We start from the raw sequence: 17,884 nt of genomic DNA on the forward strand, positions 1-17,884 counted from the left end.
GCCTCCGTGCTATTTTTAGCAAAGGGCAGAGAGGATTTTCCGAAAAAGGGATTTGCACATTGAGTGTTAAGATCATCCTGCACTTGTGAGTCAAGATGTGCAAAAAGTAGTCAACTTCCATTTAAAGGCAAATGAGAGTGATACCTTCAATGCAGTCGGGATTTTTTTATGTTCACTTCGACAAGCTTTTATCAAATATGTTCATTTATTCTTACAATATTTTATCTTTTGAGTTAAAATGCCTTGATTTTTTAAATTTTATTTTATTAATTAGATGAAATATGATTAATCAAACAATTTTCAAATTATTAATATTATTTCAACAAATCTCCTTTTGGGGCCTTAACATGCCCAAAAACCAAGTGCAAGTGTCCTTGTAAAAATTCCTTGTGTTTTTTTACAGTTCCCCAACAGACCCCCCCCCCCCCCCCCCCCCCTCACACACACACACACACACACACACACACACAAAAACTGCGCAAAAGGGAAAGCTTATCATTGATTAGCGACCAGTCCATTGTTTGTCTTCATGTGCAGTGCAATTGGCTCTGGGCAAGTCTCTTGTCAACTGGTTTAGATGAGGACAAGCACTACACACTATTGTTTTTCTAATCCACACGCTGGGTAACTATAAATTTGGAGTAGATCGGGTTAATTATTTTTGACCCAGCAGATTGGGTTGAAGATTGAATTTGTGCGGAAGCTGGTCGCCATCTTGGACATTTTGTGTAATGAAGTTGAAGTAAATTTCATGTAACATTCTGCCAACACGGTGATCGCTGGATGGCTCAGGGATCAGGTTTCAATCGTGATCAGGGTTGACAACCCACCCCAAAAAATGGGCGGACTGCGTCAGGATCGGCATCTGCTGTCAAAACTGTGCCAAAGATATTGTGTGTGCGAGTGGTTTGCTGTTCCAGTTACTGACAAGGGAATGTTGTTTATTTTTCTACGACAGGGCTCGACTGGCACCAAAAAAAAATCAGCCCTGGCATTTTGACTTGGGCCCACCGGCCCGGTCCGATCCAGCCCCACTCCTGCCTAACATATAGTTCTGCCACTGATGTTTATTGATGTTACAGTTTGCTATCTCTAGTCGAACTGTGTTTATGGACTGGTCCCTCTAAATTGTGGGCGGGTCTCTTTGAGTAAAATGTAGAAAAATAATAATTAAAAATCACTGCATCTGCCCCGTATGCCAGATGGCCAGTCTAGCCCTGTACTAAGAAAATGTTTGAAATAAATTTTCTTTTCTTTTTTTAACCACAGCTATATTGATAATCTGGTAACCAAATTCTTGGTAGTACTCATCAATATGTGTAGTTCTTACCTTTTGTTGGATCAAATCCTCAACCCATTGCGTTGGGTATACAGTAAATCACCCAGCAGTGGTTAGCTATTTTGCCCAATTTGGATTACATTGGACTCAGTAGTTTTAAGTAGTTTCATTTGTGTTCGTTATAGGACACTAGACGTGAGATATACTTTAAATAATGACTCGGTGAACGTTATCTGATCATCTGACTGACTTGAATGGCCTCTCTCACCCCTTTCCAACTCCTGCCCCCTCAACCATCTTCCCTTTGTTCTATGGGTCAAACACCCCTTCCCCCTTTTTCTTCCTCTTTCCTCCTCTTCACAGGACGAGACTGCCAAAGCGCCACCTTAGATCGCGCCGTGACGTCATAACGTCGCCAGGAGGGTCCCAGGCGGAGAAAACGTGTGTGTGTGCGTTGATGAATGCGTGTGCATCAATGGGACATTGAGACATGTGTGTGTCAGTGGCCCTCCCCCTCCCCATCCTGCCCTTCCTCCTCCTCCCTTTGACCTTCCTCTCGCCATCAACACTTCCGCTGGCTCATGGAGCCCTCGTCATCCCGCCAGGCTGTGAGTAACGTGACATCATGTTGATGCTAAATACAGTGAAACCTCGGACTTTGAACGTCTCGGAACTCGTACAATTCGGACTTCTACCAAAAAATCTGAGTAAAAAATGCCTCTGAGTTTGAACTCATTTTCAGAATTTGAACACACATACCAAGCAAGCTAAGCCAAATATACCTTGAAAACTAGCGAAGCCGAGCAATGCCGAATGCTCACATTGCGGTCGTTGAGACGATACACTGCTCATTTATAGTCAGTCCATACTCGCGAGTGCATTTTGATTTTTCCACGACAATTTTCTTTGTCATGGGCCCAAAGAAAAACAACAGTGCCAGTGGCAGCAAAGAAAAACATACAGTGCTACGAACCTCCGTGGAATTAGGAAGGAGATTATCGCGCCGTTGTAACTACTGTCACTACTTCTGTAAATACTGGCACGAGGACCCCTCCCCCTTAGCTGTTCAACAACGTGCCTGACGTTAAACAACGCACGCAAGGACCGCTTAGTAGTCTAACAATATGCTCAATGTAAAATACACAAACTCCGCACTGAACTAAAGTTAGCATTAACATAGCATTTATCATCCACTGATGCCATCACACCACAACAAAAATGTAAGGTATTTTTTTATTGTTTAAATACTGTACTGTACTGTAAATGTAAAAACCATAAATATAAATTAAAATAGGATATTTCAGTTTTTTGAGCTTTGGAACGGATTCATTGCAATTACATTATTTCCTATGGGAAAAAAATTTTCGGAGGTTGAACAATTCGGACTTTGAACACTTCGCAGGAACGAATTATGTTCAAACTCCGAGGTACCACTGTATTGGGAATGCAATGTATTGGTACAGTACAAGCTGAAGTATAAGGGGGAACAATAATAAAATCCCAACATATCAATGATTGTATTGTATATTAGTGCCAGCTATGGTTTGAAATGAGGCTACTGCAAATAAATGTAGTGTATCGTTACCTGACGGTAGAATATGAATTAGGTGTAAGACAATAAATCGTTATTAATCGCAATGAATGCATCACAGTGATGCATTCATTCATTGCGAGGGGGTGGCCAACCCTGGTCCTCGAGAGCCACAATCCAGCCTGTTTTCCATGTTTCCCTCCTGCAGCACAGCTGAATCTAATGATCAGCTAATCAGCCAGCTTTGCAGAAGCCTAATAACGATCCTGATCATGAACCAGGTGTGTTAGGGGAGAGAAACATGGAAAACAGGCTGGATTGTGGCTCTCGAGGACCTCGGTTGGCCACCTATAGAATGGTGCCACCAAAAATATTGGTATCGCAATGTATGTTGCGTATTGTTATCTATACGATGAGATGGCATAAATTAGGCATGGGGCGAAATATTGATATTGCAATGTCTGAAGCAGAATGTAATCTATTACTGTATACAGTGTTCCCTCTCTACTTTACAGTTTGATTATTGTAGCTTAACTCTATCGCAAAGTTTTCATTTGTGGCGATAACTTCATCTCTTGTGGGTTTACTTTGCGATTTTGTGGCTTTTTTTTGGGTGCTATTTTTCTTCTTTCTAAGTCATACCAGTCTTTTTTTTTTTTAATATAGGGGATATTATAGTTTTACAAAAACAGAGACCATGACCAATTCTTCATCCCCCAAATCCCCGTTCCCTCATTGTGCTTGTGTTGGGAAATATGCTCCGAGCGAACTGCTTTACTCAGACCTTTCGTAAACTCAGAACGTTGTTGAAATGTGCCGTTCAGTTATTCAGAGTGCCCCCAACAAACTGCGTACCAGAGCCCAGAGCTCCAAAGTTTTTCTTTTTAGTTGAAATCATGGGGGATCATTGAAAGTAGCACCTGCAAAAAGTGAGGGAGCACTGTACTAATATTATCAATTACAATCATCATAAATGCTACATTACCAATAACTGCTACAAAATATTGCACTTTATGTGTTGCATTGTTATCTCTTAACAAACAACAGTAGTTTTGATTTTGCTAAACGTTTGCCTTCTTGCCTTCTCTTTTGGCTTCCATGTGGACAAACAGACAAAGCGAACAACAGTAAGTGACTCTCCCGTTGACGTGGTTGTGTGCAAAGCTTGACTTTTTTTCCCCTTTTTTTTTTGATTACGCTACTGTAGGCTACTATGAGTTTTCTTGGCAAGCCAACACCTGAGACGAAGCTTAGAAATGTGCAAGGTGTGAAATCATGTTCTCTTTTTGCTGAGATTAAACGTTTGCGTGTGTGTTGTCAGTTTCGCAGCCTCCCGTGCTCACAGAACCTTCTGAGGTGATGACATCATACACGGCCTTCTCTCGTGATGACATCGATCTACCGTGTGAGGCCTCCGGCGACCCGCCGCCCACGTATGTCTCTCATTGACTGTAATGTTGCATATTAAATATGAATCCATGCCACATCCAGCCATCATTTCCTGTACTGTTTTTTTTATTATTATTTTTTTTTTTACATAAATGATATTCCTTATTTTTTTTCATGATGTATTAATACTTTTTCATATGTATCCATCCTGTCATTCACTTTGTGGCATGTATCCTGCTATGAGTCTTATGACGTGACATTTCCACTTAATTTCATGTTGCTTGGTCAAATTGGTGATAGGGTTCTTTTTTTTATTTTTTATTCTAGGTTTAGTATAATATTAAACACAATGAAAGTGGACCATTGTTGTTGCCTAAATTGGAGTCTGCACATACAAATACGAACAAAAATTCATATGCTAATGACGCCGCCGTAGAGAGAAATAAGTTAACGTTCTCACAGCGACAAGACACTTTCTTCAGGATCTTTGTCTCTGTTCTTAGGCCTTTCTGTTACCGCAGCAACAAATGTTCCCCTAATTAAATGACATCACTAATGAGATCATCCCTCCCCCTCCCCCCTTCGCTAGTTTCCGCTGGGTGAAAGATGGCCGGACGTTCGGGTCGGAGATGACGGGACGCGGAACGCTGGAGGTCAGCCAAGACGAAGCGCTGGAGTTGTACCAGGGAACGTTCCGATGTTACGCCTCCAACACGCTAGGGACTGCCATGACACACGTAGTGCATATCAATGTGGAGGGTGAGACGCTAACAACTTTCACACCTATCAGACCTACTACTCAACATCAACTCACTTACCTAGCTACCTGCACTGCCTACCAACATACCAAACTACATATCCAACCAAGCTAACTAGCTACCTACATTTCGAACCTACCTTGAGTATATCTATCTATTCATTGTCGATCTATTTACGCTGTCAAATGACCGATGAGATACCAGATGTACAGTAATATACACTTGAATGACTCAGTGAGGTTGACTGGGGCCGCCTTTCTGCGCTCTCATCTCTTGTTGCCGTGGTAACCATTTCCAGGAACTAGAGCAGTGATGTCAGTGTGTGTGTGTGTATGTGTGTGTGTGTGCGCGCGTGTGTGTTGCAGCCCAACCAGCTCTGCTGAAGCAGCAGAAGTTCCGCCGGGAAGCGTACGTGGGCGAGAGCATGGTGCTGTCCTGCAACTCCCCACCGAGCTCCACCCCGCCACATATCCACTGGATGGACAAGAGTGAGTTTGGAAATATTGATCTTTTTTTTTTTTTAAATGATTATTAAAAGAAGAAAAGAACAAAAGTGAGGCCAGTTAAATATTTTTGATTCTTTGAATTTGAGAAGAGGGTTAATAGATTTTTTTTTTATCTATCGCAAATAATCCACAGCTTTATCAACATGTTTTTTTTTTCAATAGGAAAATGTTTTAATTAAAATACACACAAAAAAAGACAAAAATGTAAAACTCGCAGGAAAAGAAATTGATTATTAAAAACAGAATGTCAATTAAAAATAAACTCAAGTTCTCAGTTTCAAAGCATTTAAAGTCCTCACTCACTGCACTTTGTTTTTGAGACACCCACTGCATGGTAGCTTGCCGATAATTGACGCTGGTTGCTAAGCGATCAAACAGGAAGTCGCCTGATGCCTTTTCCCGATGGTTTATATGTAAAGTAAGTTGCAGCTTGGCAATATATTTTTGTGTGATACCGGAAAAGCCCTGGCTTTGTGTATAATGAGAAAGAAGAGATAAAAGTGAAGCACTTGCTGCTATGCTAAATTTTAAGCTAAGATTTTGTTGTTAAAAGTGGTAACATACCACATTCCTACCACTTTCAACCAACCCTGCTATAATGTTTTCAAAGTAGTGGAAATCTCCCTCCATCATTGTGACTTCTTTACCACGTCAATGTATGACATTTGTCGCCCAGAGTTTAGGAAACTGGGACACCACATCAATATTTTTTTTTTCTCTTTTCAACTCTGCACCGCCAAAATCTCTTGCTGTCGTTACTTGAAAATCTCCACCACCATCTTTCTCTCCAGCTGCTGTACCATGGTCGCATGTACTTAATGAAAAGGTAGCTTGACGGTGTAGTGTGAAAAGACCTTAGCTCATTCAAACCCAAAAACGTGGAAACACATCTTTAATACTTCACTCCCAAAAACACATGTACTTTTATTTTTATGCAAGAGCATACAGAAGGCTTTGATGCAGCTTCTGACATGAAGAGGTGGCTTAAAGCAATGGTAGTTATTATGAAAAACGGCCAGCAGGTGGTAGCAGAGTATAAGAGATCAGTCAGGGCTATGTTGCAACAAACTCTTTTTGTTAGTGTTTTTACCAGGAATGTGATTATTGATGAAACTTGGCTATTTTCTAATGCTAATTGCTGCAAAAGCAAAACCGATACAAATATACCTTTTTTCCTGATGGAAGAAGAGACTTGTATCTTTCTTTCTGTAGGTTCCATGTTTTTTTGCAATAGGCCACAATATTCTGTGGGCCATGCAAAATCACTCAAAATCCAGTAAAACAGCCGGGAGCGAAGGTGGTTGCTTCAGTGAAACTGTCTGCGGGTGAATGGGTGTTAGGGTTTGGTTGGTAGTTTGCTGGGATTCTATGGGGCTCCGAAAATATGGTTAAGGGTTAGCCAGAGGAAGAAGGGTGGGGGGGGGGAACTAAGGTTTACATGTTAGTTTTAAGAAAGGCGAAGAAGCACCATAAGTTGAGTGTCGGTATGGACTCGGTGTGAGTGTCCTCTATGTGTTTACTTGTTGCAGGGCTGGTGCACATCAGGCAGAGCGACAGGGTGATGGTCGGCCTCAACGGCAACTTGTACTTCGCTAATCTGCTCAGGAGTGACAGCCGAGAGGATTACATCTGCAATTCCCATTACATTGCAGCCAGAACCATCCTGCCCGACACCGCCGTCGCCCTCAATGTGCTGCCAAGTGAGTGCACGTGCAAACACACATGCACCAGATATCGATGCTGCCATACATTGCATCTGTATCACTAATGTTACTGATTAAGTTCAAGGGGAAAAAAATATCAATGGGCATGAGCTGCATCGTAATTGCTCGTGTTAGTGTGTTCAGTGATGGTACAAAATGCAATACCAGCGTGCACCGTATCACTATCTGATCATATTGTCAATTAGATGGCTTCACTTGAAATTGATATTGACATATATATTGTAATATTTTATTCATCACGTGCGCTGTACGTAACGTTCGTTACGTAAAACGTACATGACACGTGTGCTGAACACGTAATCTTTACTAATAGCCACTCAGTCATGTGTTATTAACTGACTGGTTAGTGTTTGATGTATGGATTGATTAGTTGATTGATTTATGAATAAATTGGCCATCAGTGACATGATTGTGTAATCTTTTATCCAGGTAACGACGTTGCTCACGGAAAGCCACCTCACATGTTCCACCCGAGCGGTTCGCACTCATCGGTGCTAGCGCTCCGCGGCCAAAGTCTGACCTTAGAATGTATTCCCAAAGGCCTGTAAGGATCTTTTTTCAATCAACTTCCTGTTTTGCTCTCGTGTCCTGCCTCAACGTTTTCTTCCTCCTTTTTTTTCTTCTCCCCAGTCCGACTCCAAAGGTGGAGTGGAAGAAGAAGGACGGCAACCTGGACGAGACCGCAGGGCATCCGGAAAACCACAACCGTTGGCTCTACTTCGACAGCGTCAGCCAGAGTGACGATGGCGAGTACGAGTGCCGAGCGTTCAACGCGCACGGCTCTAGCGTGCACTTCTTCACCGTCACCGTTGAAGGTCAGTGGGTATATGCGTCACTGAAAAAAGGGTTATAATTGTATCATAATCATAAACACTGATCCCAAAACACACTGATCTCATGTTCAATAACTCACTCATCTTACATTACATTACCCTAAAAAAATAAATACACCTAAGCAGAACAAAAGTGACAAGACTCATGAGAACAAACTTGATAAAAGCGCCATATGGTGGCCACAAACTAAATTCAACTCAATATTTCCTCCCCCAAAAAAAGAGGCTTGAATCCTTTTTAATATTGTTCGCAGTTTAAGCTTACTGTCTAGCTAAACCGAGAATTGCAAATTGTATAATTATAAAAACGACGTCGCCTTTATGCTGCATTCGAGGATGGTCGGAAGTTGGACTTCTCCGACTTCAAACCAGGAAGTGTGTACGGGAAAGCCCCCTTGAACTCGGAAATCCCACTTGCGTAGTCGGGGGGGGGGGGGGGGGAGTACCCCGACTACCCCGACTACCCCGACTACCGACTACAATGTGACGTCACTCTACAATGGCAACCCACAGACCGTGAATGGTAAAACACAATTTACTGTATATAAAACTAGATGTCTTTCTTCATTCGTAAATATTCAACATAACTCCACAACGTACGTGACAGTTTGCTGCTAGCTTCCTGCATGAAATGGTACGTTGAACTATTGAGCTCTATGAAATGCTTTTGAAATAAGATAAAAACATTTGTTGCTTTCATCTTTTTGAAGCTAAATTGCGAGAAGGCAAGTTTTGTGCAGATCAAAATGTGTTTTGAGGACGAAAAAAAAAAAAAAATCATCACTATCCGCCATTTTGGTTGTTTACTTTCGCCTCAAACGCTTTCAGGTCAGAACTGGGAAAAAACAACTCGGATAAGTCCGACTTCCGACCTTCCTCAAATGCAGCATAAGAATGCCGCCCGCTTAGCTTGATGCTAAGATATTATGTACAATGCAATTGACATGCTAACGGTTAGTAAGGATCGTTGTTGCTGTTTCCAACCCTTGAAGCAACAGATAATTGAAGACAATTGGAGGAAAAAAAGTAAACATAAAATATAACAATACTCAGACATATATTTGTTATCCTCAGCAACTAATAAGATTAATATTACAGCCAATATCTAAGTACAGCAGTAGTAGAAGTCTACTCCTTATTTGTGTGTGCATGACTGTATTAAACAGTACTGCCTCCTGGTGGCCAAGGTGGGTACACCAGAAGGAGCTGAATTGGACAGCAGCCTTCATTCATGATGCTCAAACTGCTTTATGCTTTACTTTTTTTTATTTATTATGATAGTATTCTACGTTTTTGTTTTATTAAAATAAAATTTTAAAAAGCAAATAAGTGTTTTTTTTTAGGCAGCCAAAACAGATTAATAATGGCATTTGCGTACATTTCAATGTGTGTGTGTGGGGAGGGGTGGGGGGGGGGGGTGGTGGTGGTGAGATCCAAGTGTTTTGATTTTTTGATAAGCATGGTCACTGAATGAAATGAACTCATATCTGAAAGGTACCAATGTAATACTACTAACCAGGGCTTTGGTGGCATCTTGTGGCAATTTAGGAAATTATGTAAATCCAAAATATACACAGGTTCTTTTTTTAACAGCAACTAGTTGACCATTCACTGTATTTCGCTTTTGTTTTGTCTACACTAAAACGACCCCTTGTTCTTTTTTCCCCATGTACAGCTGCTCCCTACTGGGCGAAGGAGCTCCAGAACCTGCGTTACGCTCCAGGCGAAACCGTGCGACTGGACTGTCTAGCTGAAGGCATCCCGACACCCAATATTACCTGGAGCATCAATGGTCAACCCCTCTCCGGTAACCTTCATCAATGCTGATTGGTCACAATCTACCTCTTGCTTTATCAAGCTGAGGCACTTTTTCATTACAAAAGTCTTATGGCACAACAAGTGTCACAAAATATATCAATGCAGAAATAATACTCAATATACAAACATTTGGGCCTGCATATTTCAAGTTCAACACATATGTGTTCTATTATGTTGTATGGATGGCAACAAGTATATAGACAGGTTTTTGTATCATCTAGTGAACAACTTACTGTACAACTTACTGTACTGTACGTCGCTAGCATAGATAAACAAAGATAAAGTAGCCTATATTACATTTGTAGTAAAATTGCTTCTTCTTCATAGAAAATGTAATGTAAGAAAACTAGTATAATTTTGAACCACAGCTACACTATACTAATAACGTAATAATCCAATTATTGGTAGCTTTAACTATTAGTAATTTTTACCCCTTGTTGGATCCGTTAAGTAGCCTACTCAACCCAGCTTGCTGGGTATAAATAATCAAGAATCAGCTTGGTCTCTGGGTTATATTTCCCCCAATTTGGGTTATTTTTGACTCAGCAGTTTTAAGAGTGTTGATACTATAATTTGAGGTCGAACAAAAGGCATATTGATAGTAAGTATCTATAAATACTATAAAGCACAAAAGGACCTTTCTGATACATACTCGTCTCCTCAGCGGTGGACGAGGACCCTCGCCGCAGCGTGTCGGGCGGCGTGTTGAAGCTTAAGGACGTCCTGCTGAGTGACACGGCGGTGTATCAGTGCGAAGCCGCCAACAAACACGGCTCCATCCTGCTCAACGCTTACCTCCACGTTGTCGGTGCGTCTTTCAAGAACTTTGCATTCAATAGATGAGCATTCAGTTGTTTTGTTGAATGACTGAGTTGATCTTCTATGTGCCCCTCAGAGCTCCCCCCTCAGATCCTATCCTCAGACGGTGTCGTTTACCGGGTCACGCAGGGCGAGACTCTCAAGATGTCCTGCGAGTCTTTCGGCTCGCCGCCGCCTCATGTTAAATGGTGAGTGACTTCACGTTATCCGTAAATCGAAAAAAAAAAGTGAATGGAAGCCACAAAGAGCCCAGTCACTGATGGCTAAATGAATATTGCAAAATCCCCACACGAAAAGACATAAGTAGGCTTTTAAGTGCCATGCCCAAACCACCAACACAAGCGCCTCAATGGAAAGTCATTCAAAGCTTTCAGACGCCTGAGGAACATTTTCCGGAAAAGACACAAGGACGGTAAATGGCGTACATTCAGCTCAGATAACTGAAGACATTGTCTGTTTGTCTGGTTTGCTGTTTGTTGTTGTGGATTGAAGCTTCTGGACTTTTCCTCAGTACGGACCTTCAGCATTCCAAAGTGTTCCCAAATTGACACTTGCTTTGTTTTTTAGGGAGGGGGAGGACTGGGCCCCCCTGCTGTCAGACCCCCGAGTCTCTCTGTTGACCGACGGGACGCTGGAGTTGTCCGACGTGGGTCCTGGCGACAGCGGCATGTACACCTGCTTGATCAAAAACACCAACATCTCCATCAACGCTCACCTGGAAGTGTTCAGTAAGTTTCATAGTACTCAGGAATTTGATATCACCATTGGACATGAACTATTTTACATAGAGCATAAATAACGCAAATTTTTATTATGAAAATAAAAAATATTATAAAAATATTTGAACTTCAGGGTCAAGTCCTTTTTCTCCTTTTTCTTTCATGCTCTAAAAGTTATGCTGAATATGGTAGTAACATAATATTTAATAAATAAATAAAAAAGAAGAAAAAGTGTTACTGACCGTTTGAAATATTACCACAGTTTATATTTATGTGGTCTCGTTGTTTCCTGTCAGATAAGACAACGATCGTGACCGGGCCGCAGGACATCCGAGCGCTCCGAGGCGGGAACGCCTTGCTGGACTGCCACTTTGGCAAAGACCCCCGATTGCTGCGCTACCAGATCGTCTGGAGGAAAGATGGACAAAAACTGCACGAATCATCACCGGATGACAAGTAATGACAAATCTGCATTACCGGAGGCATCTCTGTTGTCACTATAGAGATCCTCCTGAATCTCTTGCTGTAGGCTAGACTGGCCAACAACAGGCTGGATGTTTTTCATCTTTGGTTCCATTTTAAACCCATTTACCTCGTCGTTGTGTAGCCTCATCCTGGCTTAGCATTAAGCTAGTTCATCTCTCAGGTCCAACGTAAAAGTTAGCAAATTCCCTTTGCTTGTTGCTAGGACGGCGTTAGCCAACCAACAGTTACGCAGTTCTGAGCATCTGCTCGAATGTAGCGCACAAAAGGCTTTCACGTATGGACACTCCCCACATAGATACGTCAGCGTTACTTTTCAAGGTTTTCTATCCTGCCAAAATGGCGTTGTTTACATTTGTTGTTTGGGATGTGTGACGTCAATGTCAGCCAGACAATATGCCAAATCACCTACTTATGCACTCTTAATACTGATGGACCATCTGTACACCTCTAGCGCTAGCATGCTAATACAAGCGTAACACACTAACTATGCCTTGGTACTTATCGAGACAGGACTTGTTGCGCTTTTTCAATTATTCATGACACATTTAAGTAAATCTTTATTGGTTTATAATTTTTTGCCACTGTTATATGTATGTAGTATAATTGTTAGGATCGCTGCAGCAACACTGTGCGTGTGTGTAGGTACACTGTCTTTGAAAATGGCACATTGATGGTGACCGACATCCAATCAAATGACAACGCAGCGTATTCCTGCGAAGTCATCACAGAACTGGATCAGGTGACGGCCAGCGGCTCCATCACAGTCGTGGGTGAGTACACTTCAGCATCCTACTGTTATGACCTTTAATATTTTAAAGACACTTTTTTTTTTTATTGCAATGTCAAAATTTTACATCAACTTACCTCAAAATCAGTTATTTGGATTTCCACCAACCAGTAAAGTTATTTCAATGCTCTGGTCCAGGTAAACAATTGAGATTACAATTGGCCAGGTGTGGAATTAAGGACCCTCTTACCCAAGTGTGGCGTTTTACCCCACTCTACCCTATTGAAAATCTAGCTTAATTTTTGTGTGTGTTTGATCGCAAAACAAAATATTCCATGGTGGACCCTCAGCTCGTCCGGACCCTCCTGAGGACGTGACCCTGTCTGACGTGAAAGACGATTCTTTGACCCTCAGCTGGATCCCGGGTCGCTCGCACAACAGCCCCATCACAGGTAAACATGCGCACACCTGCAAATGTCAATTCAAGTCATGCGACCCGCCACGCTCGTGTGAGCAGAGTTCATCGTGGAAGCGAAGGAGGAGCAGCACTCGGGCAGGCACGACGGCGACACCTGGAGGTGGGAGGTTCTGAAGCGGGTGCCCGCTGACTTTAACCACCTGCAGCTCAGCCTCCACCCTTTCTGCACCTACGCCTTCCGTGTCGTCGCCGTCAACCAGCTCGGTCCCAGCGAACCCAGCCAGCTCACACCCGTACACAGCACACCACCAGCGGGTAGGAGGCCTCAACCGCTTGATCGAAAACAGTGTAAAAGTCTTCGCCAGCTTTAAATATTTATTCCAACTGGCGATGTACTGTTGATGAATATTTAGGTGTCGACTTATGATGCCAAAATATGAGCAGCATGACTGTATAGAGAATAACAAATTAAGTTCATCTGTGAACTTAGTGAATTTGAACTTTGAGGTACATATGTTTTCATGTTTTCTCATGGGAAATTCATTGCTACTGTATGTTTTGATGCGTTGCCACATTCCAGTACCACACAACAACCCCACTGGTGTTCGCAGTGAATCCTCCGACGCGGGAACACTGGCTATCACATGGGACGTAAGTAAGAGACTGTCTACATATATTTCTATGCACAAAAATCATTGTTCACGTTGTGGATTTTTGTTGAATGGACCATACAAACTTCTTAACAGGAAGGATTGAACCCAGAACCTCTTGACCGCGACATAGACATGCATAGCAACCACAAAACCGCCAAGCTGCACCAAATCTCAGAGCTGTAATCCAAACTCTCATCCAATTTTTCCTCTATTTATTATGCTTCACACACTGAGAGGTTTTGCCAATTTACTTTTTAACCTGCAGCATCTCATACTGTAGGCTACACTGGCCAACAACAGACTGGATGTTTTTTTAGCGCTAAGTTAGTTTGTCTCTCAGGTCCAGCGTAAAAGTTAGCAAACACCCTTTGTGTGTTGCTAGGACGGCATCAGCCGACCAACAGTTATGCAGTTGCTTGTGAGCATCTGCTCGAATGTAGCACACACAAGGCTTTCAAGCATGCGCACTCCCCACGTAGATACGTTAGTATTAGTTTTCAAGGTTTTTTTTATCCTGCCAAAATGGCGTTGTTTACATTTGTGGGGTGCGTGACGTCAACGTCAGCAAGACTATATGCCTAATCGCCTACTCATGTACTCTAATACTGATGGACCAACTGTATTTATTACTCTTCAAATGCCTTTTCACGTGAAAGTCAGTTCTCTGCAGTGACCCTACACGATGGGATTTTGTGATTGTAAATATTGAAATCTTCAGTTCATGATTGCAAACAAGCAACTAGTGTTTTCTAAGCAGATTAAACAGGGAAAAAATAGATCCTGATCATCTTTGGATCAAATAATGGGGCTGTGCTGACTTTCTTCAGAACATTAATCTGGTTTAGCAGCAACTTGCATTACACAATTACATGTTCTTCCATAACCTTATCAACAGATATTCGATCACTGAGTTTGAACACAATGAACAACTGAGGCCAAAATATCTTTTCTGATCCTTGCCTGTCCCCGCAGGAAATTCCCAGGCGATCGCATAACGGCCAGGACTTCCATTACAAGGTGTTGTGGAGGAAGGCAGGAGGCAAGAGTGACCGTTGGGATCACGGTTATGCCAAGTCGCCGCCCTTCTGGGTCAACAAGACCGGAACGTATGAGCCGTTTGAGATCAAAGTCCAAGCTGTTAATGCACTGGGAGAAGGTCCTGCTCCAGAGGCCGAGATCGGACACTCAGGCGAAGATGGTATAAAAAAAAACAGTCATTCATCCTTCTTCATAAATGTTTAACTCCCAGCCATTTTCCCTGCATTAACCCCCTTTGCTCCCGGCTGTTATACGAGATTTTGCAAGGCCCACAGAACATTGTGTTCTATTGATATAAAAACATGGAACCTACCAAAAAAACAGTTAGTCTCTTTTTTCATCAGGGAAAAAAAAAAGTATATTTGTATCTGTTTCCGTTTTGCAGCAATTAGCATCAGACTATAGCTAAGTTTCATCATTATTCACAAACCTGTTTAAAACACTGGGGAAAATAACTTTTTGCAACATGTCCCTGTTTGATCTCTTATAATCTGCTGCCACCTGCTGGTCGTTTTTTGTAATAACTACCATTGCTTTAAGCGACCTCTTCAAGTCAGAGGCTGCATCTAAGCCTTCTGTATGCTCTAGAATACAGGGGAAAAAACATTTAAAAAACATATAAATACATTTTTGGGACCATGGTAATATTTTAAATAGAACGTATTTATATGTTTTTTGAGAGCAAATGAGTTGACAACTTCAGCCCACTTTGACTGATTTTGTCATTATTGCTGCAAATGAGCCTGAATTTCTTGTATCAGTTCCCGAGGAGTCTCCCAGTGGAGTGACGCTTCGGGTAATGAACCGCACAGTCGCCCTGAAGTGGAACGAAGCCCAGAACGTCCGTGGTCTTCTTCTGGGCTACAAGGTACCACATGTGACTTCATGTTCAAGATTGTGCCCACCACTGACAACAGCAAACGCAACTGATTCCGATCTAATTCAGATCTACATCAAGAGGCTGGGTCCAGAGGGGGGACGGGCCCGGCGGTCCCTTGGGGAAGTTCACCACCTGCAGGAGGGAAAGGGGCATGAGGGCAGATCGGGGCGAGCGAAAGAAGATGACAAGGTCGTGGTGGTCCACGGCATGAAAACCGCTGCGGAAGTGACGGGTCTGCAGCTCTTCTCCCGTTACACTGTTTCCGTCACTGCTTTTAACAGCAAAGGAGAGGGCCCCGCCTCCCCGGCTGTCCACTTCAGCACCCCGGAAGGAGGTGGGCTTCGGGGGTGGGAGGGGTACGACTTTATTTGTAAAGAGATTCAATATTAAATCCTTGTGGTCTTCATGCAGTGCCTGGCCCGCCGGCATCGCTTCTTTTTGAGAGCCCCTCGGAAAACTCGATGCTTCTCTACTGGACGCCCCCACTCCAAACAAATGGAATTCTCCTGGGATACATGGTGCACTACCAGCAGGGTAAGAAGTCATTCTGGGAAGTTGATTGGATCATCTTTGTTGCTCATGTTTGTCTGAGCAGCAGAATCAGCAACCTTTGGAATTTCAACAAACTCCCTATTTGCATAGCAAAAATAGCGTTAAGTAATTTAGCTCTCACCACCAAAATGAGCATCTTTGCGCAGTGGTAGAGTGGTTGTCTCCCAACCCTGAGGTTGTGGGTTTGATCCCCAGCCATTGTAACCACGTTGAGCAAGATACTGAACCTGCAGTTGCTCTTGATGCTACGCCATCAGTAGGTGAATGAGTAGTCAAAAAGTAAAGCACTTTTTGGGCCTTGTAAGGAGGAAAAGCGCTAAATAAATGAAGTACAACCTAGTGGTAGAGTTTCCTCCCTGAGACTGAGAGGTTGTGGGTTCAAACCCTGGCCGAGTCAGGCCAAAGACCTTCCCACTTGACACTCAGCATTACGGGTTGGAACTGGGGGGGTTAGCTCACCAAATGATCCCCAAGCGCAAACCCCTGCTTCTGCTCACCGCTCCCTCAGTGGATGGTTCAAATGCGGAGGACGAATTTCACCCCACTTAGTTGGGCGTGACAATCAGTGGTACTATTACTATTACTATTTACCCCCAAAATGATACTTATACTCTAATTTTTCTAATCACATATTCCGCAAACAACTTTATATCTACTTACCATAGCTGACGTTTATCAGTAGACCGTTACCAGCTGTTAACTTGCACCACTTGCAAAAGTGATCTTGGACCCATTTTTGTATCATCTTGAGAAGTTTACCATCTAGCGTCCCACCACAGAAGAAGCCTTCCCATTGGATCTCAAACCTGCCGGCTACCAGCTGATGGCCAACGCTAGCTATGGCGCCAAAGGAGCAAAGCATTTTGATGTCATGTTAAAAAATACACTGATAACCACAAATCAGTGAGTTTTTCAACGGATAGCCATTACTTGTTTTTGACAGGGAAAAAAATCAAAGAGGTGAATTGATGAATGTTGAGCAGCGTATAGACTGGGATTCACTGCATATTAATATCTAACAGGGTTTGTCCTGAGACTGATGAAGCTGTGTTTGGTGTGCACGCAGAGGTGAAGACCCGCGACAGTCCGGTACAGATAGAGATCATCGGCGATCCCGGCGTGACCCACCTTATGCTGGATTCTCTGGACCCCCACAGCTACTACACCTTCCAGGTGATCGCTCGTACTGCCGCCGGGGATGGACAGCCCATCACCAGGAGGAATGCCACCCTTTTTGATGGAGGTACAATTCTCAACATTGGAATGTTTTGTAGGATGGTGATAAAATGGGTGGAAGGAAGGCGCGAGTCCATGTGTTTGAAAATCATTTCCTATGATAATGAGCCTTGAACTGCCAAAACGCCACTTGGGATGGTAGCAATGGAAAGCTAACCCCGAAAAACGTGGGCACTAAATTCATCTCAGTGGGACATTCAGTTCAAGTTGATCCTTTGGCTGCAGAATCTGTTTGGGCTGACTTTCATAGTTCTCTGCCCTTTCTGGTTACGTCCTTTAACTTGACTTCATGTAAGTGTTGTTGTTGTTTTGTCTCTATTTCCTCTTTTCTTCATGCAGTTCCTCCAACAAACATCACTGTCATGCCCGACAAGACGTCGCTCAACCTGAGCTGGGTTCCTGGAGAGCGAGAGAGGAACCACGGCTTTCATATTGATTTTCTCAGGAAGAGCGGTCAGTGAGGAAAATAGAAAGATAATCCATCATAGTAAGAATTCCGTTTTTGGTCACGCCTACAA

The 17,884-nt window shown here is 42.8% G+C and overlaps 1 protein-coding gene across 2 annotated transcripts in view; it reads left to right on the forward strand.

Annotated features, from left to right (window-relative positions):
* Nucleotides 1-17,884, forward strand: part of LOC144058382 (neural cell adhesion molecule L1.1-like) — a 37,660-nt gene that overhangs the window by 12,486 nt on the left and 7,290 nt on the right. For both annotated transcript variants that reach the window (XM_077576824.1, XM_077576832.1), the window contains exons 2-24: nucleotides 1,643-1,887; nucleotides 3,923-3,937; nucleotides 4,132-4,243; nucleotides 4,789-4,958; nucleotides 5,323-5,445; nucleotides 6,993-7,163; nucleotides 7,617-7,731; nucleotides 7,818-8,002; nucleotides 9,696-9,827; nucleotides 10,503-10,646; nucleotides 10,734-10,845; nucleotides 11,225-11,385; nucleotides 11,673-11,832; nucleotides 12,505-12,632; nucleotides 12,940-13,041; nucleotides 13,107-13,322; nucleotides 13,588-13,658; nucleotides 14,633-14,858; nucleotides 15,460-15,566; nucleotides 15,645-15,912; nucleotides 15,990-16,112; nucleotides 17,197-17,373; nucleotides 17,706-17,819. In XM_077576824.1, the coding sequence (XP_077432950.1) occupies nucleotides 1,770-1,887; nucleotides 3,923-3,937; nucleotides 4,132-4,243; nucleotides 4,789-4,958; nucleotides 5,323-5,445; nucleotides 6,993-7,163; nucleotides 7,617-7,731; nucleotides 7,818-8,002; nucleotides 9,696-9,827; nucleotides 10,503-10,646; nucleotides 10,734-10,845; nucleotides 11,225-11,385; nucleotides 11,673-11,832; nucleotides 12,505-12,632; nucleotides 12,940-13,041; nucleotides 13,107-13,322; nucleotides 13,588-13,658; nucleotides 14,633-14,858; nucleotides 15,460-15,566; nucleotides 15,645-15,912; nucleotides 15,990-16,112; nucleotides 17,197-17,373; nucleotides 17,706-17,819 (3,250 nt within the window). In that variant the 5' untranslated portion in view covers nucleotides 1,643-1,769. The remainder of the gene's footprint in view (nucleotides 1-1,642; nucleotides 1,888-3,922; nucleotides 3,938-4,131; nucleotides 4,244-4,788; nucleotides 4,959-5,322; nucleotides 5,446-6,992; nucleotides 7,164-7,616; nucleotides 7,732-7,817; nucleotides 8,003-9,695; nucleotides 9,828-10,502; nucleotides 10,647-10,733; nucleotides 10,846-11,224; nucleotides 11,386-11,672; nucleotides 11,833-12,504; nucleotides 12,633-12,939; nucleotides 13,042-13,106; nucleotides 13,323-13,587; nucleotides 13,659-14,632; nucleotides 14,859-15,459; nucleotides 15,567-15,644; nucleotides 15,913-15,989; nucleotides 16,113-17,196; nucleotides 17,374-17,705; nucleotides 17,820-17,884) is intronic.

The sequence above is a fragment of the Vanacampus margaritifer genome, chromosome 1 (genome assembly GCF_051991255.1).
Source record: "Vanacampus margaritifer isolate UIUO_Vmar chromosome 1, RoL_Vmar_1.0, whole genome shotgun sequence".
Classification (NCBI taxonomy): domain Eukaryota; kingdom Metazoa; phylum Chordata; class Actinopteri; order Syngnathiformes; family Syngnathidae; genus Vanacampus; species Vanacampus margaritifer.